The 26,266-nt window shown below is 38.7% G+C and overlaps 1 protein-coding gene across 1 annotated transcript in view; it reads right to left on the bottom strand.

Annotated features, from left to right (window-relative positions):
• The window catches only part of LOC110392623, a 155,265-nt gene that overhangs the window by 69,282 nt on the left and 59,717 nt on the right, over positions 1 to 26,266 (bottom strand). The window contains exon 3 of the mRNA XM_021384893.1: positions 9,472 to 9,517. Within this exon, the coding sequence (XP_021240568.1) occupies positions 9,472 to 9,517 (46 nt within the window). The remainder of the gene's footprint in view (positions 1 to 9,471; positions 9,518 to 26,266) is intronic.

The following is a 26,266-nucleotide window of genomic DNA, read 5'->3' as shown; positions in this document are numbered from 1 at the left end:
TGTCTCTCACATTCCTTAACTGAAATAATTTCAGCCTCCCTCTCCACCACATATACTTTCTGACATCTCTTCTGGGCAGGAGATAGAACCTGCTGTGCTTAGCCTGGAGGTATGTATATATTGATTGCTGCCAAGGAGAATATATAACAGCTTTCCACTCCGTAGGACACTGATTTGGATTTTTTCTCTTTGCCGAACTACGGGTATCATGAAATTTGGAAGAACTTAATTATCTTCAAGACTCGCATACTTTCTCCCAGTGTTGCAGAAGCCAAACAAGCAGTTCAACCTAACACAGGGGATTGGCAGACAGAAAGTGATTGCATAATCTTTATTTCCTTAGGAAACAAGTAGAAATACTATAACAAATTAAACTACATAACATTAATGGTGCTGGCAACACAAGCTCTATGAAAATTTTAGCAGCTTATTACATTTATTGATATATGTAACACAAATACCTGGCTTAAAATAATTAAAAAACATAAAATATATTTTTCTCTAGAATGTACGTTTTGAAATTTATATATAATTTTCACATGATAGATTTTACATATAAAGCACATACGGATATGTAACTATACACAAAGCATGAAATAAAACCCCCAGAAGAAAGCATTTTAATTGTACTGATGCATGTAAATTTCAACTCTTAGCCTTTTGTCTAAATAGAAACCAATCTAAATGAGTTATTAGATATTTCTGATCCTTTTGTGAGCTTCTGATGCATGCACGCTTCTGGGACTCAGCAGTTTGAATTAAAACTAAGTGCTGTTCCTACCACAGCTACATTTGAACAGAGCAGACAGACCAGAGAACATCAGTAGCTCACAAGCCAGCTATGAAGACTATGTTATTTGTTACTCTTGTATCATAGAATCATAGAACCACAGAAACATAGAATGGCCTGGATTGAAAAGGACATCAAAGATCATCAAGTTTCAACCCCCCTGCTGTGTGCAGGGTTGCCAGCCACTAGACCAGGCTGCCCAGAGCCACATCCAGACCGGCCTTGAACGCCGCCAGGGATGGGGCATCCACAACCTCTCTGGGCAACCTGTTCCAGTGTGTCACCGCCCTCTCAGTGAAAAACTTCCTCCTAATATCTAACCTAAATCTCCCCTATCTCAGTTTAAAACCATTCCCCCTTGTCCTATTGCTATCCACCCATGTAAACAGTCGTACCCTCTCCTGTTTATATGCTCCCTTCAAGTACTGGAAGGCCACAGTGAGGTCCCCCCAGAACCTTCTCTTCTCCAAGCTAAACAAGCCCAGTTCCCTCAACTTTTCTTCACAGGAAGGGTGCTCCAGCCCTCTGATCATCTTGGTGGTCCTCCTCTGGACCCATTCCAAGAGTTCTGTGTCTTTCTTGTGCTGGGGGCCCCAGGCCAGGATGCAGTACTCCAGATGGGGCCTCACAAAAGCTGAGTAGAGGGTGGGTGACAATCACCTCCCTCTCCCTGCTGCCCACCCCTTTTCTAATGCAGCCCAGGATATAGTTGGCCTTCTGGGCTGCCAGCACACACTGTTGGCTCATGTCCAGCTTCTCGTCCACCAGAACCCCTATGTCCTTCTCTGCAGAGCTACTCTCAAGGAGTTCTTCCCCAGTTTGTATAAATACCTGGGATTGCCACAGCACAAGTGCAACACCTTGCCCTTGGCCTTGTTGAACCTCAATTAGGTTCACATGGGCCCACTTCCCCAGCCTGTCCAGGTCCCTCTGGATGGCTTCCCTTCCCTCCAATGGATTGACTTGGTGTTGTCTGCAAACTTGCTGAGGGTGCACTTGATACCATTGTCTATGTCACTGACAAAGATGTTGAAAAGCACTTGTCCCAGGACTGAGCCTTGGGGGACACCACTTGTGACCAGCCTCCACACTAACATAGAACTGTTATCACAACCCCTTGGCTATGACCAGCCAACCAGTTCTTAATCCATCGAACAGTCCATCTTGCAACTCCATACCTCTCCAATTTAGAGAGAAGGATGTGGTGAGGGACCATGTCAAAGACTTTGCAGAAGTCCAGGTAGATGACATCAGTCACCCTTCTCCCATCCACCAATGCCATCACTCCATCATAGAAAGCCACCAGATGTGTCAGGCAAGACCTGCCCTTGGTGAAGCCATGCTGACTGCTTCAGATCACCTCTTCATCTTGTATGTGCCTGAACATGGTAACCAGGAGGATCTGCTCCATGATCTTCCCATGCACTCATGTCTCTTTGTGGATTTCACTACTTTCTTAAATTTTATCAGGAATAATTTAGTTTTACTCTGGAAAGAGAATGCGGAACAGGATTCCTGTCTTACCCATCCTAATGTAAGGATGTTGTCTCTTTCATGCATTCCCCAAGGGTGGACTGCTTAGGATTTGAACTGCAAGTCTCTGAGTACTCCTGCTTAAAATCCAGAGTTGCTTAAAGATTTTCCTCCTGTCCGTATTTGACTGATTTCTCATTTCTTAGTTACACCCCTAAGGAATAACTGGGTCCAGGGTTTGGCCTGAGCGCTTTGGACAGACAACTCTCCTTGTCTGCTTCACTTGGCCTGCAGTCAGAGAAAATCTCTCTGAAAAACCTTTCTGACACAGTTCTCCTCCCTGCACCTCTCAAGGAGAATTTCCATGTTCCCTGGGCCAGCCCTATTCTGAAAGGCATCATTCAGAGTGGAGCAATACTGCTGGCAATGAGCTTCTTGTTTTACTTGTAAAGTCACTCACTGTGTGATTGCTCCTGTCACAATTTCCCAGATGCAGCTTGGCTATTACATGCAAATTAGTTTCATGAAATGCACGTACAAAGCTAAATTAAAGTCTCCTGCCAAAACAGAGATTGTGATAAAGATGATGCTCATAGAACCGACACCAATTTTACATTCCGAATCTACAAAAACATCACTTTAAAAAGTGTATACTTCCATTGTTCTATAAAGCAGAAGGGGACATTTGGCTCAGAAATATGCAGGTTGCTTCTCACACCTTAAATATATTCTCCAAACCATTTTTGCGAGTCATTGTTTATCAGTAGCGAAGTAATTTAGAGCAAGCTGATGCAGCTCAGTAACATATCTCTTAGTAACACATCAAAGCACCTAAGTCAGTGTAGTGCTTTTAAACCTGATTTTTTTTAAAACAGTAAGCCTGAAATCTCAGTAACATACCTTCTACTCTTCAAGGATTTTTCTATACAAGAAGTGTTTGGGCCAATATGGCTTGGTTGAATTTCACTAAGGAAACTGATAAAAGGAATTTTGTGAGCACAGAAGGTAAACTGTGCTGCAGGCATAAAAATACACATACGTATACACAGAACATACATAACATGTGGGCACAGCCACAAAATGAGAGCACAGCTCAACACCCTAAGCAATAGGTAGTCTTCAACTATAAGCCACAGCTTTTGTGTAAGTTTAAACTTCAAAATATGTTTAAATGATCAATAAAGCTGAATCTCCTTAACCAAAATAAAATGAAATATACATCAGTTTTCCAGTCTATATTCTCTATTTCATTTTAAATTTAGGATTAAATCCTTTATCAACTCAAACACATATTGTGGCTACAGGAAAACATTTTCATTTAGAAGAGTATTTTCATTCTCAAGTTCTGCCACAAAACAGAAGGTAGAACATTTTTACAATGCAATATTGCTTATGGCATTCTGCTTCCATTTTCTCTTTTTCCTATGCTGAGGTGGTAGAGAGATGGAGTAAAGAGTGGGTCTGTCATTATTCCAGTCATTTTTACACAGGAATTTTGCCGCTGATTATAGGGTTACTACACTGGGCAGTTTTTGCTAGGATTACTAACAGGCTGGTAGGAACCCATAAAAACTGTAAGAAACGGACGTGGTGCAAGAGCTTCTACCTTCTGTCCAAAGCACAGGGGCTGGAACTAGATCATGTTTAAGGACCCTTCCAACCTAAGCAATTCTATCATTCTTAAGCAAGCCCAAGAGAAAAACAGCTGCTAGCTGGAAAGACAAGAAAGATCCTGGCTAAAATCCTGTCCCTAATATGGGGTTAATGACCACCACATTTTGGTGGAACTAATTACTCCAAAAGAAAGAAAATAACAAGAGAAACCAAAATGAGCTAAGATAGGGGACTATGAAAAAGGAAAAGAATGATGTAAAAACCCCAAAAGGAAAAAGAGAAAACAAACACTTACCATCAGTTAGCATCTAACATCAATAAACAAATTATCTTGCACCATTTCATATTTTGAATATCTATTCGTGACAGTTCCAGAAATAAATTTAATTTTCAAAATGAAGTTGTCTCTAGGGGCAAGCGGCCCCTGCATGTCACTGCCCCTCATGCCTCTGCTGTGAGAAAAACAACATTTATTTGGCTAAGCAGGCCTACTTTAGCACTAAATAGATGAGACGTGTCTCCAGCTCTCCAGAAACACACTACAGTTACAGTTCCTGTTGATGCTGGGCTCAGTCTATTAAGAACATCAGAAGATCCAGCTAACACAAGTCTCACCTATAGATGCAGAAACCACCTTTCTGATCCAGTAACTAAGAAACAGTGGACCTGACTGCTGCCAAAACAGACTTGCCTCTTTTCCTATCAGCTGCCAGCACAGTTCTTCTCATCATGAGAATGGCACAGAGCAGACAGCAGATGGCCTCTCTCCTGATGGCATCCAGAAGCAGAACTCATAACACTATTTTTCAAATGAATATTAGATTTTTCTGAGCTACTGCAGCAGCAGCACACTGATTCCTAATCTAATTTGCATAGTCACCACTGAAATCTTAATGTTGTTTTGCCACTGACTGTTTTCATGATATTTGTGATGTTCTTTACTTAAAGGGAAATGCTAATAGTTCTGAGAAACTATAAAAGGTTGGAATGTTAGCCAGCACATACAGCACAATAGCCAAATACTTCACAAGAGATTACTGAGAATCTCTAAAGCTTATTCTGGCCAGATGAAAATAAATCACAAAAACAACTACATCCACTAGAGTAACTAAAGTAGATATCACCCAGAAGAGACCAACAAGATAAAAACATTCCTTGCTTATGTGTGATTATACATGTGTGTACAAGTGTAGGTAAAGACATATGGAAAGGTACATTGCTGCTTACATGATCATGATTGAGGATTAGCAGAGCACACGTAAGAGTAATTGTTATACTGTATTGAGTGGGCACTAATGAATCATTTATAATGCATATTTTGATCAATTTTTTAACCAGTTGCTAAGACGTATAATTTTGCTCTACAAATGAAGGGCTACAGTTTATTTCAGGGACTTGCAAACACATGCTGTCATTGCAGGCACTTTGTTTCCTCCAAGGTACTGGCTTTTGTGACGCAGCCTAGAAAACATTTCTCTGCACAGAAATGTGCATGCTTGACCCTCTGTACTTCTGTACTTACTGCTGCTTTGCTAACGATTCTATCCAGTAGAAAAGGGGCAAGATACATGATGTGGAGTACTGAAATGTGTCAGTGGATGGCACAGTCACTGCAAATTCACGACAGTTTCAACAGACATTGCTATGCATAGTGCTACTTTGACAAAGAGTTATTAAAAAACCTGTTAGTTCTATTTCACAAAAAAAAAAAAAAAAGCACAATTAACTACTCTGTTGGGAAAGCTGGTGCGTATCTAAAGCAGTTTGTAAGTGAAGATCTTTCATGAAGAAGATGGTGCTGTACATTTATACACTGCTGCTCTCAAAGTAATGACTACTATTTTATTCGGTTGGCCCACAACATCAGAGGCGGATGATGGCGGTATGGCAGTAGCGGTTGATCCTTCCCACCAATATCCCATCATATTTTGTTGCCGTGTGACAGACGGCAGCAGAGGAGCAGTCTGACAAAAGTGAGTCTGACATGGAAGTGCCTATGAAGAAAAGATGTGTAATTGCATTCCTCCACGTGGTAAAAACTGCACCCACTGACATTCATCAACTCCTGCTGAACATTTCTGGAGACTTCTGGAGACCAAATAGTGGACACTAACACAGTGAGGCAGTTGGTGGTGTGTTTCAGTAATGACACCATCATTGCAGCTGTGAAACAGTGGGTCACTTCTGCTGGGGAAGTTTTTTTGTTGTTGTTGTTGTTTTGTTTGTTTGTTTTTTTACGAGCACCATATGCAGGCTCTTGTTCATCACTGGCATAAATGAATAGCTAATGGTGGTGACTATGTTGAAAGACAACCTTTTGTTGCTAAGAATTTGCTCTACCAAACAGTGTTATCATGCTCTTCGTATTTGTTATAGTTTCCATAAAAATAAATAGGAGGCATAACTTTCAGAGCAACCCACGTACTTTGTCAGTTGTGCTAGAAGAGTATTCTCTTTTCACAGGCTGCTCAGTGAGGAGTTGTAGGCCATTCCAACAGTGCAATTCATGGGTAAGAATGTGGAGCAGCAGGAGCTGAGGCAGTTGTGTAATTCATCTCTCTTGAGAGGAGTAAGACACGATTGCACTCTCTGTACTGGCTGGCACAAACTCTTTAACAACAATCTACTATGTGGAAAACAGGCTGGCCTTTGTGCTTTGTTTATGCCTTTCCAAGAGCATAGCTCTTCGCATACTTCAGTAATTTGAAAATAATGTCTACTATATAAAAGGCAGCTGCAGTTATAGAAATTAATGTAGAATGTATCCTGTGAAGGCCTTTCTGAGAAAATGTTGATTTGAACTGCTTCTACTTACTCAAACATATTCAAACTGAGTTCTGAAAGACTGTCAAGAAGAATTTAGTGTGAAGAAACAGTTACATCCACACACAGATCCAACTCTTCCATACTTTCTGGGCATTATGCTGCTTAGTTTTAAAAGAAAGTGATCATACTGCACCACAGAAATACAGGTGTATGGAAAGTATTACTTCTGAATGTTTGGATATTCCATTGGCTTATAACATCCTTCAAAAGGCTTTGTTGGGTGAGATTTTACAGCTGATGCAGTAATTAACAACTCACAGCATGACCTCATTGCTCTTGCTGAAAACTCACTGAACAACGGACTTGCCTCTCAACTTTCCCTCTGAACAGATGAGGGCCATCCTGCCTGGTCACATCACAGAGTCACATCTCCCCATCAGCCCATGGCCATGGTGCCCAGCAGGCAGCTCACCCTGCCTGCAGCAGCCAGGCAGCAAGCCGCTGCCATGGCTCAGCATGGCACCGCACCTCTCCCCAGCCTGAGCCCTGCACAAATCCCTGGCAGGTCCTACAGATGGCTGTCTCATTCCATCAGCTCACAGAGCAACATGCAGGCTGCCATGATGGTGCATTACAGCTGCACTGTTCTCCTGCAACCTCTCTGTCATCCTACATGATGGGCACTGTCAGAAGATGGCCATCTGAGCTGCAAACTTACCATGTGGCCTGCTCCCTCTGCAAGCTTGGCAAAAGCCCTGCAGGAGACCACTGGCTTACTTCCAGCTGCTTTCTTCCCTGGGAAAAGTAGTGAGTGGGACTTGCACACCACAACACTGCACCTGGTCCGTCAGCTTCCTGCGCTCGCCCTGGCCTGAGTCACAAACTGAGGGACCAGCACGCCGGTGTCCTGTGCCTGCAAAAGCACAGGTAATGCTCTCTGCCACAGCAGTGAGGTGCAGGATCCTTCATTTCCATCTCCCTCTCCTCTATAAGGCTTTCATCCTACATTTTGCTCCTTTTTCAGCCGAAGAATAAAAGCATTATTCATCTCTGCTGATGGCAGTTATAAATTAGAAACAGCAGGAAACAGTGGCCATTTTGAATGAAGACAAAAAGCATCAGGTGTATCCAGCTGCTCCTGGGATCACAAGCTCACTCGTACAGAACAATAAGCAGGGGCATGACTGTGTTTTAACAGAAGAATAACAGCATGCACCGTGCCAATTTATGGGGTTATTAGTAAGGAAAGTATGACATGTATATGGAGCAATTGAACACGAGCAACATTGCAACAAAGGTGAGCAAAACCTTTCTTAAATAGAGAAGGTGCACGAGTGAAATTTAATGGACCTCATCTCAGATAAAAAATGGGTTTCAGGAATGGAAGATGTGTGTCACAAAAACCTGTCTCATGGAAACAAAGGTAGAATAAGTTGCATTTGTAAGTGCAGAGGGCAGAACTACTATAAAAGTCTGCTTGTTATGTGTGATCTATGTGAATTTGTCATTATACTAAAATTAACTGAAGCAGTATGTGAAATGGAAATGCAAGAAGGCATTTAACAAAAAATAAAGAAGCAACACATAAGAAGAATTAGTGTTCTTTGTGTATATTACACAGATCCTCTGGTTTCAGTACTACACAAATGTCCAACAAAAATGTCTGTCAATATATCAAAGACACCAAGGTTTCATACTCCCCAAAGGATTACAGTTAGAGTTAAGTACCTTCAGGATTCAACACAACACAGTTCTGAGCTTGTGCTCTCCTTGTACAGCAGCAAAAAAATCAGTGATGTTAGAAAAGGTAAAAGATGCCAAAGTTAGAAGTGTCAGTGCTACGGAACTGTAAGTGAGGGAAGTAAGTTTTGCCATTAGGAGCCATGAATTCCTCTGGTCCTGTTCTACATGAAAGCGGATTTCACTTCAAAAGAGCTTTCAGTTTATGCTTGAAATTTGTATTAAAATGTCTCTTGTTTATATTCTTACTTGAATGATAGTCTTAGGAATACTACATCAACTTAATGCAATCTTTAAGTGATCTAAAGGAGCAAAAAAACTAACTGCCTACCCCTAATGAAAATCTAACTCCTACTTGCAGGCAAGATGGATTAGAAATAACTGCACTCTGTTCAGTTGCCACCATTATTTCAATTGTCCATCTTACAAGACTAGCTTCATCAGAGACACATAATGTTGCCTACTGCAGAGTAACACGATTTTAAGGGCAGCCCAAGGTTAGTTCATCTTATATACTGAATAGTCATCGCTGAGTTCTCGGCTTCCTCCCGCCCAGAAATATGTACATACAGAGATGTCAGAAGGGCTTTACCCTTGTCAAACCTGATCAGCAGGTACCACTTGACATTTTTCAAACACATTTTGTAGAGCCTAATAGGTCATTTCTGAAGAGTCAATAAGTACAGATCAGATCATACGCTTCTGTGTTACACATACAACAAGCTCATTTAGTGTGGCTTTTATAGAGTCCAGTCTCAGAAGAACAGATTACTCCACCCTTCTTTCCAGTAAATATACACAGTAAATATCAATCCAAACCAGAGAAGTCTTTGAATCAAAAAACTTTTCATGTATATATAAAAATAAAATGTTATATATCATTGTAGCTGACAATTAATGATTTATCATGCTGAGGTCAGAAACACTGCTTTTCCACATTACTACAGCATAAATTCTTAAATTAACTTTGTTTTTACCACCTACTTCACTATTCTGGGATTACTATTTTTGTTAATAAGAAGCTCCTAACTTTCATTTCATTACTTAAACACGGTAATAACTTAGATAGAGAAGTGAAAGTCACCAACCTCTAACAAAGTGGACTCCGTTTCAGAGCAGATCCAGAGGCAGTATCTAGGATTGAATAAATACAGAGTTCAGTCTGATTGCCCAACACTCAACTTAATTTTTCAATTACAGATTACGTTTGAATTTATTATGCATACTGTCATAACATGTTCTTACAATCAGCTTTCCCAGATGTTTCTTGCAAGTCATAAACATGTGGGTTTTCAGTTAGCCATTGTCCTGCACAGACCTAAGACATATTAATAAATCCTAGTAAAATTAAACTTCAAAACCAGAGGGATCTTGTGTGCTTTTGTTTTTCCTTATTGCTTGATAGACAAGCTATAAGAGATGATCTCTGAAAATAAATTTAAATACACATTTAAGATTTTAGTCCTTAATACCTTAACACGTAAACTAGATCCTAAAGTTCTCTCCTGTAGTAAACTACGCTGCCATGCCTACTCAGATACATTCTCAATTATACAATTACTAATTTCTAAAACATTTCATTCTTCCCTTTTCAGTTTTCCATCTGATCTCTCCCTATTCTTGTCTCCACCCAGTATCTTTTGCCACATCCTTCCAAAATGATTCAAAAATCTTTACTCAATTTCTGCTTTGATTTCTTCTTTCCAAACCTCTGATTCACAGCTGCAGATACCCTCTACCTACTTCCAAATCTGCATTTCTTCTTTTAGCAGTTTGGGTGTAAGAACCACAACATGTTTGTTGTCAGTGGATCCAAGGTAGTAACTACACAATGCTAGCACTACATGCAATTTTGCAAGTGTTTCCAAGATCTAGCATAATCTAAGTATATAATATAATACAGAGTACTCACTTCAGAAGTTGGCTACATAAACTAACAGATTTACTGCTCACTCCCTTGCTTGTATTTCCTTTCATAACAGTAGCTCATCCCTATTATATGAAGGCTTTCTAAGTTGCGCTAATAGCCAAATGGGCAATGATTTAGGAAGGTAAATGTGAGGTAAGGAATCTTTGGATATATAAGGCCTAATTGCTAATTCAATTGATGACAAATGAACCAAGCACTCAAGCTTCAAAGCAGTATTTGAAGCCTATGCTACTTTGTAGGTAGCTTAGTCAAAGTGCTGTCAATGCTCAGTTTGTTTCTATTGCGCTCTGATTTATTGCAACACAAAATCAGAGTTGTCTTCAGTGGTTTGAGGACTCTCTACAAGATTGGAAATGTAATAATGTCTCTCAAGTCTTCATTAAGTGGTGCAGTTCCAGTTCTTTCCCCATGCACATGTCCGTGTAAACTAATCCAACACTTTTGTGGCCCTGGCAACATTCTCATTAAATGGCATGTTATCTCTGGAAGTTGAATGTCACAAGTGTTCCACTAGGCTGAGAAGAAAAATAATGACTATTATCCCAGGCTCTCACTTATATAAAATAAGTAGCTGTACACATTAATATGTTGTGATTTAATCCTTCTGCTGCTGATAACTTGGAGAGAGTATCAGAATGTTCCATCTGTAAAGAACTTTCCTATTACTTATCCCTTCCTGTAAACTGTTCTTGAGAGACTGTGGACAAAAATAATTTAAACTAATCTTACAGAAACACAAACACAAAATTCTGTAACTAAATTTTAGTCTCCATTGACTCCCTTGCTGAGTACATATTTGCACATTCATAATTCTTACTAACTCTGAAAATTGATCTCCAAGCAACACATTTATGTTGAATAGGAAATTCCTGAGGTAACAAGTTATGTAGTACATCATCAAGATAATGCAATATATTCTACTCTTCTAACACTTAACAGAAAACTTTACATGTTTGCTTCATAATTTATTATCTGGGGTGGAAAATAAACTGAAGTACTGGAAGAAGAGCCTCAAGGTTCTGAACGGTTTTATAAAGTTATAAACACTTAAAGAATGCCAGTTGAGTTCCCTCAGTTAACAACATACTTTTAATAGTAAAGACTTGAGAGCTATTCCCTACCACATTCAGTGAAACATGCTGACATTATTCACAAAATCACAGAGTCACAGAACATTAAAGAAATCAACAGACATTAATTTCGTCTTTAAGAGGGCAACACTTGGTAAGAAGTAAACGGTGATAAATGTTACACTCGCTTTCCCTTTTGTAGGAAATTATGCACATTACTAATCCACCATTTGTGAGTATTTCACCCCCGTAACTTTTAACTTTACCTTTGGTAAACAATGTTCTATGAAAAAGCCTGTCAAACCCATAGGCAACCATCAAAAAAAAAAAAAAAAAAAAAGACAGACTATGGATATTAGGGAACTAGAAATGCATTTTCCAAGTGTGAAATGTAGGAGGACAACAGCAAAAAAACATAAGCCATAGAAATATGTAATTTACAAAACAGAATATCTAGAGTGGTGCAGTTATGGGAAAACATGAAATATCCAGGAATAGTGTGGGAAACTACCAATTAAGCGCCTGTCCTTGCAAGTTTAGAACTGAACATAAAATTTTCTTGCTTACACGGCTAGCAAGAACCACTACAGTTTTTAAGCTAGTTTGGTGAAGAGTACAGTACACATGGGCACAGGGTAAGAGGGCGGGTTTATATAGCTCAGTACATAGACTTGGAATAATGGCAACAACTGGATGCTTATGAACAGAATAGAGGAAATGGGATGAATGATTCTTCCTCTGTTCTACTCTATCAGACTTAAATGTGAAAGAAAAAAAAAACAGATCAGTAAAACCAAACATAGATTCAGAGAAGTCTGAAAGTGAAAGAACTCTGTAGGTCTTTAGCCCACAAATACAACACAGGCAGGCACAAAAACTTCATTTTTTTTCCCATTTTTATGCCCTATAATTTGTTGACAATTATTAAAAAAAAAAAAAGAAGAAGAAGTAAATCCCTACAACAAACCAGAGAAGCTGACAGTTTGAACATGCCTATGAAATACCCAGGCCTGCACTGGCAGGGATGTCCCATGGGATGTCCTGCTCCTGTTCCTTGATGGCGGCTCACGCCACTGACAGGACTTGCTGCTTGGCTCTTGCCTGCTCACCACAGGCAGAGGAAGAAAGGATGTGCTCCATAAGTATTCACTTGTGGTGACAAAACAAGACGTCTTCCACAGAAGACTCTTGGAGCCTCCATATTATACTCTTCTTTTGTAGTTTAGCAGCGACACTGGAATTGTCTTTTTTGTCTGTTGTCACCTGAATTGAGCCACCAAGACAGCCAGAAAAGTGATAGTATTTCTACCTGTTTTTTCCATCTTACAAGAAGAGGCAGACAACATTGCGCCAAGTAGTACAAAAACATGATTAGATTATCTCAACTCATAACATAATGAAGACAGACAGAAGATTCTTTGCACATAAGCTAACAGCATGCCCAGGGGGCCAAGAAGGCCAACAACATCCTGGCCTGCATCAGAAATCATGTGGCCAGCAGGACTATAGATGTAATTGTTCCTTTGCACATGGCACTGGTGAGACCACACCTTGAATACCCTGATCAGTTTTGGGCCCCTCACTACAAGAAGGATACTGGGTTGCTCAAGTGTGTACAGAGAAGAGCAAAGCAAGATGTCTGAGGAACTGCTGAAGAAAGTGGGACTATTTAGGCTGGAGAAGAGGAGGCTGAGGTGAGACTTCATTGTTTTCTGCAGCTACCTGGAAGGAGAATGCAGCAAGGAAGGCATCAGTCTCTTTTCTCAGGTGACAGAGATCTTAAGCTGTGACAGAGGAGGTTTAGATTGGGTAACAGGAATAATTTATTCACAGAGAAAGCTGTCAAGCATTAGAACAGGATGCCCAGGGAGGTAGGCAGTTCCCATCCCTGCAGGTATTTAGGGGACATGTGAAGAGACTCAGTAGGTCAGGTTGATGGTTGGACTTGATGATCTTGAAGTCTTTTCCCAACCTAAATGTTTATAATACTCTATTATCTTTTTTTTTCAATTTTATCCCACTTCTCCTGGTTCAGTGAATGGTGAAAGATAGTGAAGAAATTTGCTTGAATCTCCATACATCTAAATTAATGAAAAAACACACAGAATTTAGATCATTTTTGCAGATCTAAAATCACTTCTTCAGCCTAAATCACAGCATGCAGTGAGAGAGAAGTGCAATTGAGACAGATCACTGCTGAACTCAGTAATGCCTAAGCCATGATTAGCTCTTGAAAAAGCCACTTTTAGTCTGCACTAATCAGTAGAACCAATCAGTTCAGCATAAGGCATTTGATGTGCACAGTCACTATAAATTAACCTCCCCTAAAAAGAAGCTTTTCTGTAATACTTAATATTCTTTTGATAACTCCACTGCAGAGGATGCTATATGAGAAATACATCATCCAAAACATCAAAAGAAACACACAAAAGATTAACTTTACCAAAATAAAAGATAATTTATTATTTGTCTCTGAAAGATACCTGTATACTATCTGTTATCTACATAGGTTGCTTGGAAAATAATGCCTCCTACTTATTCCCATGGAAACTGCAACAGATATAAAGAGCCCAATAGCACTATATGAGCTGAGCAAATTCTCAGCTACAGAACACTATTTTTCAACATAGTTACCACCATTAGCTATGCATTTTCACATGTCCAAGAGATATTCCAAAGCACAAAGACATATAAAGCTGTTATCTACCTAGAGCTATGCTGTACTCAGTACTCAGAGCTGAGTACTCCCCCTGTACTCAGCCCTGGTGAGGCTTCACCTTGATTACTGTGTTCAGTTTTGGGCCCCTAACTACAAGAAAGACAATGAGGCCCTGGAGTGTATCCTGAGAAGGGCAGCAAAGCTGGCTGGCTGATGTTGTATGAAGGGACATGGTTCAGTGGGGAAATAAGTACTGGTGGTAGGTGGATGATTGGACTAGATCATCTTGGAGGTCTTTTCCAACCTTGGTGATTCTACGATTCTAGCAAGATCCAATTGAAAACCACTACATTATTTTATAACACTTAAAAAATTGACCTTAGTAATAACTATTATACCAAGAACTTCTAAAGGCATAAACTGTGTTCAGCTTTAAATTATGACTCAGAATGGCAAAGACTTCTAACTTTTTTCTAGAAGCTTTTGTCAAAGTTGTTAGTGATAATTTGCTTCCTTTCCATGCAGCCTTCCTGTACGTTTTCACCTAATCCTTTTAAGTACCTATTTTCATGTTCTGACACCTATGGCCTTTCCCATAAGGCTTTAAAAAAATTGTCAGAAATCTGCAAAAAAGACTATGTACCTTAACTCTCTCTGTAATCTCTTATCATAATAGCTAGAAAATTCAGCTTGCACTTATCACTTGCACCCTAGGAAAAATGACAGAAAATAATAAGTGAAGCTCAAAAATTACCATGAGAAAGAAGTTGTGTTGAAGAAAAGTATAAAAGTTTTTTCATATCTTTAAAAAAGTAATAATTTCTTGTAGTACACGGGCAATTCTGAAAAACAGAAGCCAGAATGAGTACTCTTCGCCTTACACAAACAAGAAGAAAGAACACAGTTTCATAGTTTCAGAAAGAATACAGTTGCAATATAAAACAGAAGATACAACCAAAACAACAGTGGTACAAAGCACTAGCTCAAAAAGAGATCCAGCTCTGTGGCCTGAAGAGGGAAACCAAGCAGTCATTTATGAAATCTCCCTTTTCTGTTCTCCTTTGTTACCATCTGGGTAGTAATGTCAAAGATATACCCGAGACATCATAGATGCTACATTAGAAAGACGTCAGTCAAACCCACACAAATTAAGCTCACATTGTTGGAAAATTATAAATTAAATGGTTGGTTGAGATGCTAATTGAATTTTCCATCACTGTCTAACTTTAGTTCCCATCCTTTAAGCAATTTGTAACGCAAGCTGACCTTACTACATTTTTATTCTTTCCCATTTTCTCTTTTTTTTCTTTTCTCCTTTTTTTTTTTTTTTTTTAATATTCTGATGTCAGGAAGTTGCTTCAGCACACATTCACACACTTTTTTGTACCTCATACAGAAAAACAAACTTCTGTTTCTTGGAAAATCTTGTACCATTAAATACCCATGTGATCTCATAAAACATCTGAAATGGCATTTTGATAATCTATTCATAATGTACATAAGTCGCACACATAGAATTTCTCATACTGAATCTCCCACTCACTTATAATAAATGTGTGAGTGTAAACAGATGATCTTCATCACTTTAAAAAGAAACTATTTCTTTAATTCAGATTTTTTTTTTCCTGAAAGTTTCAAACATCATTTCCTCAAACTTAACAGTTGTATAAGAGACCTTTTTCATGGATGGAATTTTTAACTTTCATGTAGTTACTATTAAAAAGAGCAACTTTAAGAATCAACATTGAGAAAGCCACAACAGCAACAAAATTTAAAAAGCAAAACATGTAAATACAGCAAGGATGACCTTACCAAATCTAGAAATACAGCCTGACACACAAAATATGATTAAAACAACTGTTCACATAAATCTTCAGAGAGCTTATTTTAACGAAGACATTATTATAATGATGATCACTGAAGTTTTAATGTACACTTTAAGTACACTTTATTACCTCACTGGAGAAAATCTGCATGAGCAAAGCAATGAACTGCTTGCCTGGATAAGCGTTTTCCATCTACCTTTGCTAAAGCATCTATTTCTCAATATTTTTACAGAAATGATCAGCAGTAAAAGAGGAAAAACTTTACATTTAAGTTGCAGTCTTTCAACTCAGGCTATTACATTTAATCTTCACCCCAAGAAGAGCTTTACATCAGTGTCAGGAGGCAACAGGCAAAATGTGGCTCTAAGCTTAATTTCTCTCAGCCATGGTTTGTGATCCAGACACACTGCTGAGGGTGTACTCCTTGCCGGTCCCCAGGCCATCTGTGCCACTCACAGATGGTAACACTGTTTGATGTGAATCTTCTATGGATGTACTCCAGTTTGAACAGACCTTAAGATATGGAGAACACGTGGTATTGGCTCCCCATCACGCAACATAAAACATAGGCTAACACAAGGAGAGACTCCAGCTCCTGCAGTGCATTTGCCTTTCCTAGTTCTGCTGTCTACCCAGCATTATGGAGCAGGAGGGAGGTTGTTCAAAACTCTCTTACAGAAGTGACTGCAGTATGCCTGCTGGGCAGAAAGACCACACCATCATCTCCTTCAGGATGGGCTGCTGTAGAAGTCCCACCAGGTTTTCTTAAGTGGTGTTCTAAACCTAACTAAGCTCAATTACTGGATGCTAGGTTTAGACTGACTGAAAAAAAAAAAAAAAAAAAGAGTGCACTCATTAAAATCTGTATGAGTATAAAAAAAACAGTTAATCAGATGCAATCTTAATATTTAGAAAGCTTTTTCATTCCAAATTTCCTTCCCATTTCTAAGAGTTATGGAAACAAAACATCAACTTACGCATGAACTATTAACTGTAGGGTCATGGAAAATTACAAAACTATATATAATCTTCAGTTAGGCTAGAAAATAAATTCGGAGTCCCACACCTAACTGCTGCCTTTCTGCCTGTAGCAGGAGTACAACACCTGCAGCTCCAGGCGATGAGCACTGCTCTGACCAGAGCTACCGGGCCAGACAGAGAAGACATTTCCAGCTGCCACAACTGAGCTACAGTGGAAAACAACTTTTACAATTGCTTTGGTTAATCATGTCAACATCTCATCATCTATTAGCTGCAGGCTGTTTCACTAGATAGAGGTCTGTGACCAGGGGGAACTAGACCTGGGAGTGGTGGAGATCCCGACTCCTACTTTCTCACCAGCTAGCCCTTTGCAAAGCCAGGCTGCAAACCAGGCAATTCACTGTGCAAAGCAGGATGCAACAAATCTGCTAGGAGCCTCTGTAACACTTGCTCTCCAATTATTTTGGATTTAGCTCATGGAAAAAAACTGCTACTGGCCATAGCTGGAAGCACTGCTTTCACAAGGAATTAAAACTGAATATTATTAGTTATGCATTCATACTGGAGGCGCATCACAAAGCAAGCAGACAGATATGGTTTCTGCCCTCGAAATTACAAAAAAGGCTTTATCCTGAGAAGATTTACACAGAAGGAGCTCTATTCACACAAGCACTCCTGCAGGATTGGGATCTTCTTTAGTCCTTCTTTAGAGACTGAGCCTGTAAGAGCAGCACGGAGACAAAGCCTCCACATCCAATAGCAAGTCATTCATTTTATATCACTAATTTAGCAGTAGTGTTGCAAAGAGAATTTCTAATAGATTAAAATATTAAGATTATTAAAATAATATACACAGTTTGCATTTGAACAGCATATTGACTAACGCAAAAATATAGCAGGAGATGCTCTCCACTTATTAGGAAATCTCTAACTTACCAATGCACAGGAGATAATGTTGGACAGTAGGAAATTCTGTTCTAAACCTACAACTCAATTCCTTCTTGAAGTGAGAGGGAAATCAATCCTGGCAAGGCCAAAATAACCTGCATGTGGCAAGCTAAGTGTATCTATTCTGTTAATATAAACTTAAATAAGGCTAAAAAAAAAAAAAAAAAGGCAAGAGAATGATGCCTCCAACTCTAAAAAGAAAATTTAAGATAATCTTCAAGCTAGTTTTGCTAGTGCTGTTCTGGAAACATGAGAAAATAACTATCAGCTATGCAAGTCATCAACTGACTACACACTATAGCACTAGAAAACAGAAACTCTCTTTGCAACTGTTGTCTGTCGAGTAGTACCTAGCATTCTAGCAAATGTCTTACAGACAACAGGTTAGCAGCACTCTGAACTGCAACCTCCTCCCATTTCTACATTACTTTAATGCACAGCAAACATCCAAAAAACAAAAAGTCATCCTTTTCATAGCTTCTCTCACCACCTGCAAAACATTAAATTGGGCAAGTAAACAAGCTTCTCTAAAAAGAGTGTGATATTGAAATAGTAGATAACATTTTGAAAGAATTGGTAAATTTTATTCTGCACAATGTCAGGAAGTTCCATGTATGACATTCATTACTAAGCAATTTTTTCTTGCTGTGACTTCACTGACATTTGTGTGCCTTTAAAAAGCCTGTCCAGTGAAGGACAAAAGAGATCATTAGTAAATATCAGAGATCCAGGGAGCATGTTTGGACTGTAAACAGATTCTGCCCACACACTGTATCTTGAGCTTAAGATACAGCAAATGGTGTGGAGTTGACCTAATCTGGCTGTGTGTGGATTTAGTATCAAGTGACTCAGATGGATTTGTGTAAATGGGTGGCTTTCACTGCATAAGCTAGACAAGAGACAGTATCTTGCATACTAAATTATTAGAACTACACGCCAACGAAGAATTAGCTGGTATTTCAGTGAGGCATTAGTATTTCAGTTGAGGGTGGTGTTTCAGAGTTCATTAAAAAGGATGTTCTTCAACACGAACCAGAGCACTTCCTCGCTCAATTAAATACGAAAAGCATTCTCCTATTTCGGACCAAACATCTCAGGGAGTGAAAAAAAGTCAAATGTTTACTGATTCAATCTCGTGTATTTTAGCAGTACTGTATTTGCTCAGAAAGATAACAGGACAGTTTCAATAAAAGGGTGCAATACACGTGTTTGCCAAAACAAAAGTATCAAATCAAAACAGCTTGCCAGAGTGGACCAAGCTCAAATGATGTATCAAAGGCCTCCAAATTCAGGACTATCAAGGACATGTAAAATATTTCTTTCAGTAAAAGAAAGAAATCATCTTTTACCCTTGAGAATATTGTCAGCAAGCATATTCAACCTGCTCAACAAAAGTTACGATGAAAACCTTGTTCACCTCTGTACATGGACACCTTCAATCTGCTACTATAGAATTTGATAAAAACGTTTCAAGAACTGCCAAAAGGTTCAAAATTAATATCAGTGAAATCAATAGAAAGAAAGATTGCAGGAAACTACTAGTTCTACATCATCAAAGTTTTTTGATTGCTGACTTCCAAGCTTCGTAGCTAGACCTGTATTACCTTCTAAACTCTATTTCATCTAGTGCAGATGGAGTAATTCATTTCTACTCCAGAGAATATGAAATTGTCACCATTTCAAAGTATGATCCCCCGGCCTGGATTTACTGAGAGAGCAAGGAGTTACATCTGCCCTTGTTTCTATCACGTAGAACACCAATTAAATGAACAATGCAATTCTTCATCACAGGATTTTCAGCTACTCAGTGAATGCTGAAGAACTACAAAGTGATCTGGATTTTACTCTACTTATGAAACCAGAAAGCACATTACATCTGCTCCTTGGGAACAACCAAACAATTTTTAGTCATGTCTTGGATATAAATGGAGTAGGATTGCCTTAAACTTTCTGCCAGGTAGCAGGATGATAAATAGCTTACTCAGTCTGAGAGTTTTAACTGGAAGACAAAATGAAAAATCACTAATAATACTGTAATCCTCAAGGTACTAATTTGTTTCTCTGACAGAATCAGACAAGCTATTCAAAATACCACCATCACAAGTATCAAGCCTCAGGAATAAGCATACTATTATTTAAATAGTATGAAGTACAATAACTTTTAAGAAAAGACAATGTTTGGTTATTAGTCTTTATTTATCATGCATGGCACTGAACAGAACCTCTAAAAAGAATAATACATTAAAAGCATTTCATTTTTACTATGAAATACTGAAAAGTCATTTATCATCTTTATTAAGAAAAAGTAGCTGGAGAAGAGAAATGTACACTTCTGGCTGTACTAGCAAATAAATACCTTTTTATATCAGACTTGTATTTCCATGTTGATTAACAGCACAGCTTTGTGTAGTACACTTGGCGCTTTTTCCTTGCATTTCTTTAAACGCCTGTGGAGTGACAGAAGCTGCTGCATGAGTAGAAAAATGAAGAAGCCTTACACATATTCCTCCTGCGACTTTACTGACTCCACTGTCTCTGTTAGAAGTCCAGCACTCTCCCCTACTCTGTGGCATCTTAAAGTGTGCCACAGCACCCACAATTCATCACCCCATTCCGTAAATCACTCTCTATTTTCAGTATCCCTGAAAGCTGCCATATGTCTTACTTAAGATCCAGACAAGGTGTAGCCAGCCCTGCAGGTGTGTGCGTTACATACAGAACTGGTAATCAAAACTCTGGTGACCTAAACTCTGCTGCTGGGGTCAGTTGCTGTTGCTTTTGAAAATTCCCTTCATCAAGTTTGAAGTTGAAATTTGTACAATAGATTTGAACGCTATCAGGGAAGTACTGATGAAAGCTAACAGTACTATAGTATAAGTTTCATTTCTTTAAAAATAGGCTAAACAATTGGCTAAAGATTATATTTTCATTAAATATTTGTCTGGAAAACTAGATAACCTAGGCTTTCTTTGACATGCTATTAATGTAAATCTCACATTTACATATATTCAGTGTAAATCAGCTTCTCCTGGGTTACTAAGGCCAATTTACCATATTTTTTTCACTTCTCTGAAATGAATCAATTACTGAAAATATTATTTTTATGCAAAATTAGTCCACTGATAACTGAACTAAATCATCATTTCCTGTCACATGAATTACCATCTCTAAATGTCAGATATTCATCCTGTTAAGATACTGATCACTTGGGTTGGATTCAATCTGAACTAAAATTAAAACCATTTCTGTTCCATTACACGCTCCCTTATCAAACCGGCCTTCCACAGAGGCAATTTTTGATATAAAAAAAAAAAAAAGCACAAAATAAAAATGTTTCCACTAAGTCTAAAATGTCATAAATAATAAATGCATGTTTCCTTTCTTTTGTTACAGCCCAATTTATGAGATAAGAGCTCTACGTTGAATGATTTAATTTAATGATTTTATCTTGGTACTTTGTGATCCAAAGTTCACTCTGTAAAGCTAGTACGTATCATTTCACATGATTTGGCGCAACCGGCATTCTAGACCAAGAAAATGATAATTTTGTTTACTGCAGAATCCCCAACAGTCTATCTCCAAATTTTTCTATTAAGCCTATGCCCTGGGCATAAAACTTAAAAGTCAAAGGAAACATTTCCATATATCAGATGGGCACTTAAATCAAACCTATGCAGAACTCTAACCTCCTGCACCCATTAGAAGATGCATTATACGAACAAGGAGTCATCTCCATTCTGAAACAATGCAATAAAAGCATCAAAATACGTATCCTAATGGTGTAGTATACAGATGTGGATTTACGCTTAGCTCAGTAATAACAAGATCCAGAACAACCTTCAAATTCTCCAGGAAAGATACTGGCCCATCCCCAAGCATGAACTAGACAACACTATTTACTTTTAGACTTGCCTACCTCCAAATAAGAAGATGGTTTAGTGCAAACAGATAAGAAATGAAATGCCCAAGGTGGAGGGAAAGCATCTTTATTTTTTTCTGTAGAACTTACAGCTACCACTGCAATTTCCCCAAAACTGAGTGCAGTGAGAAGGACGCCAAAGTAAGCATTACTAAATTAACTACAGGACTGTAAGTGTGGGATACTAACTGTGCTGAAGTTTGGATCACCTGTTCCAATTTCTCTCATAATAAACAATTTCTCCACTGGCAAAAATGAATTTAAAAATATGAACTTTAAGGTTTTGAATGAACTTAACTCAAAGGAAAGAGAATAGAGATAATTCCTCAAGCACATGAAGGGGCACATATGGAAAATGAGATTGTTAATAAAACACTATGAGAGCTTTCCTGGTTAACATTATGTACATTGTGTTAGGTCCCTGTGAGTTCAGCGAGACTGGGGCTCCTCTGAACTATCTGTAACACGTTAGTACATCACAGTTCAGTCTGTAGGACTACAGACTTTTTTGTCTGATTTCTTATTCTTCAACTTCCTCTTTCAAACACTTTCAAAATCAAATATCTCAACATTCATGAGCTGACAATTAGTCCTAAAGCAAGAGATAAGGGAAGTAATCTGCACCAAGATCTCAGAGCATGAGTTAGGCCAACATGCTTTGTCATTCAGCCACCAGTACCAGGGAGGGCCAAAAGGAAACTAAGCTTTCACATGCAAAGGGGAAGAGGAGAGACAGACAAGTCTACAGCAGACTGTATGCCACATTCCCTCATTCAAAAGAGATGCTTGTGCTGGAGCATCCTTAGTCATCCTATTCACCACTGCCATCAGTCACATGACTTCTGCAGGACTTGCCCAGAAAACATCTCTCTCCCCGATGGCTCCAGATAGGTCTACCTGGCTGAGATAAGCAGCTCCTGCAGGACAGACTTCTCCACAGCCCTGGGCCTTCCTTCCCCTCTGCCCTAGGAGTACACAGGACTCAATAAATGCTTATGCTCTTATACAGAGATGATTGTTCAGGCAGTTCCCTTTACTTCACCAATTCCCTCCTACCTCTGTGGAGGTCAAATGTCACTCTCCTTGAAAGAGAGGAAACCAAATTCTTGGCCCCTATTCTTCCTCTCAGCCTTTGTTAAATATAGTTGAGTGGCTTTTTAAAGCTCTAACAACAGCTACATTGCTTGAAAGTCTTCTGTTACTTAACTATCATAAAAAAATCAGAATTAGTAAAAATAAATGCTAGTTTGTTGTGGTTTACCTCAACAGGTAGCTAAGCACCACAAAGTCGTTTGCCCATTCCCCCCACTTCCCAGTGAGATGGAGGAGAGAATAACAAATAAAAGAAAGTAGAACTTGTGGGTAGAGATAAAAACTATTTACTAAGATAGAGAAAAGAAAGAAGGGGAAAAAAAGATCATAGTTATGATTATACGTATATACATACACACACAAAACAAGCGATGCACAAGCAATTTCTCACTACCCAACCAAGTGATGCCCAGCCAGTACCCAAGCAGCAGTGGGCCACTCAACCAACTCCCCCTTTTTTCAAGCTTTCTTTTTCTACGTCATATAGACGTATTTTCTACGTCTATGTCATATAGAATGGAATATCCCTTTGGCCAGTTTAGGTCAGCTGCTTTGATTTTGCCCCCTCCCAATTCCTTTTGCCTCTCAGTCCCCCTCACTGGCAGGATAGTTTGAGAAGCTGAGTAAATAAAATGTCATTGGCTCTGTACAGCACTGCTAACAGCTAGAAACACCGGCATGTTATCAATATTGCTTTTCTCCCAAAACCAAAGCATCCCAGCTGAAAACAAGGCATAGTTTCATTATGTTTCACTAGTTTCATTTACTATTTTTAAGTTACAAGGTTCTTGTTTGCTTGTCTAGTTATTTCCAGAAATAAAGAAATCACTTCCATCTGGCTTCTGCCTTAAGAGCCTGCAAAAAAATAACCAGTTCCACTCTGATTGAAGCCTCTGACAAAATTCTCACTAATCAAACAGGACACAGCATGACGTACTAATTGTGGCTCTGTTCTCTGACCTCAACAGTGACTCTATCTTCCTAGCTTGTCCGTTATTTTATGAACTCAGTCAAGGTCATTCATCTTCCCATATCAAAAAGAACTACAAGAACAAACGCTGTCTGCTTAGGAAAATCTTGCCCTCTTGAGAGTGGTGCTCTGAACCTTGCCATCCCCAGCACAAGCCCTTGAAAGCAGGGAACAGAGGTTTTATTTGCACTGTGAAGCTGATGGATTATATCATGCACAACATCTAGATCTGATTTATCACAATGACAAATTTGATTTATCACACAGGAAAGTTATCATTTCACTTTTACTACCAAAAGACTATATATCTCCCTTTACACCAATGTCCAACTCCAGTTCTGTTTGTGCTCAAGTCATGATGTTATAATATAATCTGAAGTTTACAAGGCATGGCTCAACCATGCCTTGTAAACTTCAGTGCCTCCTGGATGTCTCAAAAATCTGGCATTGCTGCTGCTGCTCAAATTTGGATAAAAGCCAAGAACAGTCTCAGAAAATAAAACCATCAGTGGTTCACTGAGCAGATTTCTAGGCTTCTAGAGACTGATAGACTTTGATATGTACTCATACGTCCCAAAACTAAATTATTCACATCAAAGCCTGTTAGCACCACTAATACGCCGGAAGACATTCTTGTAGCCAGGAAATTGTTCTTAATGCAAATGAAAATTGGTTCTTCCATTCAATTTTAGACCCCTCATTACTAGGCTGTAAATTAATTTGTTACATTTCTGTTTACTCATTACATTTTGTTTTGATTTCTCCAAAATAAATCTGGTGGTTAAAAAATAAAGTTATATTTAAGTTTTGCAATTTTTCTTTAATAGTCCTTAACAAGTCAGCACTTGCCTAGGAATTACAGTGACATTTAACACAGAAGACCTTCCAAAAAAATATCTTTTCAAGAGTTTCAAGAAGTAGCAACTTTTTGTAAGTCAGTAAATTAAATTTTTATGAAGGGAATTTTTCCTTTGTCTAACACAGTTACTGTATCAACTACTCCACAGTGTCCCACAGAAGTAATTTCCTGCAATAAAAATGTAACAATCTGCAATGGGGGAATGGACCACTAATGAAGATGATGAGGATTTTATGTGGATGAGAATTTCTAGAATATTAAAATGGTTTATGAAGTAGTATTAAAGTGCCTGCCACAAAACCAACACAGCAAGATTTGTACAGGCTGTTTGCATGTCTTTCTTACATTTAGGCTAGTTTGAGAAATGTCTTTGATTAAAAGGACAAAGGGTTAAGCATACTGTGCAAGGGTTTCTGTTTCAATTCATTAACAAAAATTATAGAAAAGGCTGGTCAGGATTTCTCAGCTTCCCAAGAAAGGCTGGTTTCCATTCGTCTGTGTTGTCCAGTCTGCTTGTTCATTTGTTGTTATGTTGTTGTTGATTTTTTTTTTTTAATTAATCAAGGAAATTCAACAGTCAAACCCAAAGGTCATGTTTTCCATCAAAGGAAATTTCTGCTGCGCTTCCTCTTTTTCAAAGATAGGAAAAGAGGGGAGGGAAATAACTCCCCAACCCTCCATGACTATCCAGTGTGGTTTTAAGAGAACACTGACTTGAAATTCATTTTTCTAGACCACTTGTTTGTTATCAGGTAAACTACATTTCTGTAATTCCCATACTTAGATAATTGGCAGAAAAGCTACACTTAGCAGGTGACAAATAGGAGAAAAAAAAAATCCCGAAATTCAGACAGACACAGGGACAGATTCACCGCTAAAAGTAGGGCATATTCAAACTTGGAATGTTCTCAATAGGACTTTTTCACAGTTAAGTCTATTCAAGTAAGTGATACTCAATGCTACATTAAGTTTTAATTGACACACCACACATATTTAATTGATAAATCTGGAGTTCAGTTCCTTATAGGAGATGCCATCTGAAAAATTTTTGAATTCTTATCCTTTTAAGGTTAGAATCCAGTTGTGATTGGCTGTGCTGCTCCTGCATCCTTACGAAGGAAATCCTGAACCTCTGACCTTCTGCTTCTGACTGTAATCATCATTATTAACTCTTTGATTCCAAAGTAAGTTTAATCTTTCAAAGCCAAAGCTACTACTGAATTATGCTTTTACTTTCAGATTAGGAAACCCACTAAGTAGCCTGTTACCTGGATAAGAAACTAAAATAGATAAATTAGATTCTAGAGTTAGGTATATTAGTAGTTTGATGCTTTCGACCAGCTTCAGTATGCAAGACTTTCTATTGATCACAGCTAAAAGTCAAGTAGGAAAAGCAGTCTTGACATTTTGCGTAACCCTAGGAGAAGACCGAAGAAATATCAGGAAAAGAAACTGACCAAGTACTTGCCGATTTACTAAAAAGTCGATGTGCACATCCTACCAAGAAAATCACCACATGCTTCCTCTTAACCGTACAGGGACAGGTAAGCAGCTCTGCTGGAGTTAGCCTTTAGCAGCTTAACAGAGTCACTGGTGAGTCAAATTAATTTGTCCTGATACACTACAGCT

Source organism: Numida meleagris, chromosome 1 (genome assembly GCF_002078875.1).
Source record: "Numida meleagris isolate 19003 breed g44 Domestic line chromosome 1, NumMel1.0, whole genome shotgun sequence".
Classification (NCBI taxonomy): domain Eukaryota; kingdom Metazoa; phylum Chordata; class Aves; order Galliformes; family Numididae; genus Numida; species Numida meleagris.
The sequence above is the reverse complement of the archived record's forward strand: the minus strand, read 5'-3'. Positions and strand labels throughout refer to the sequence as shown.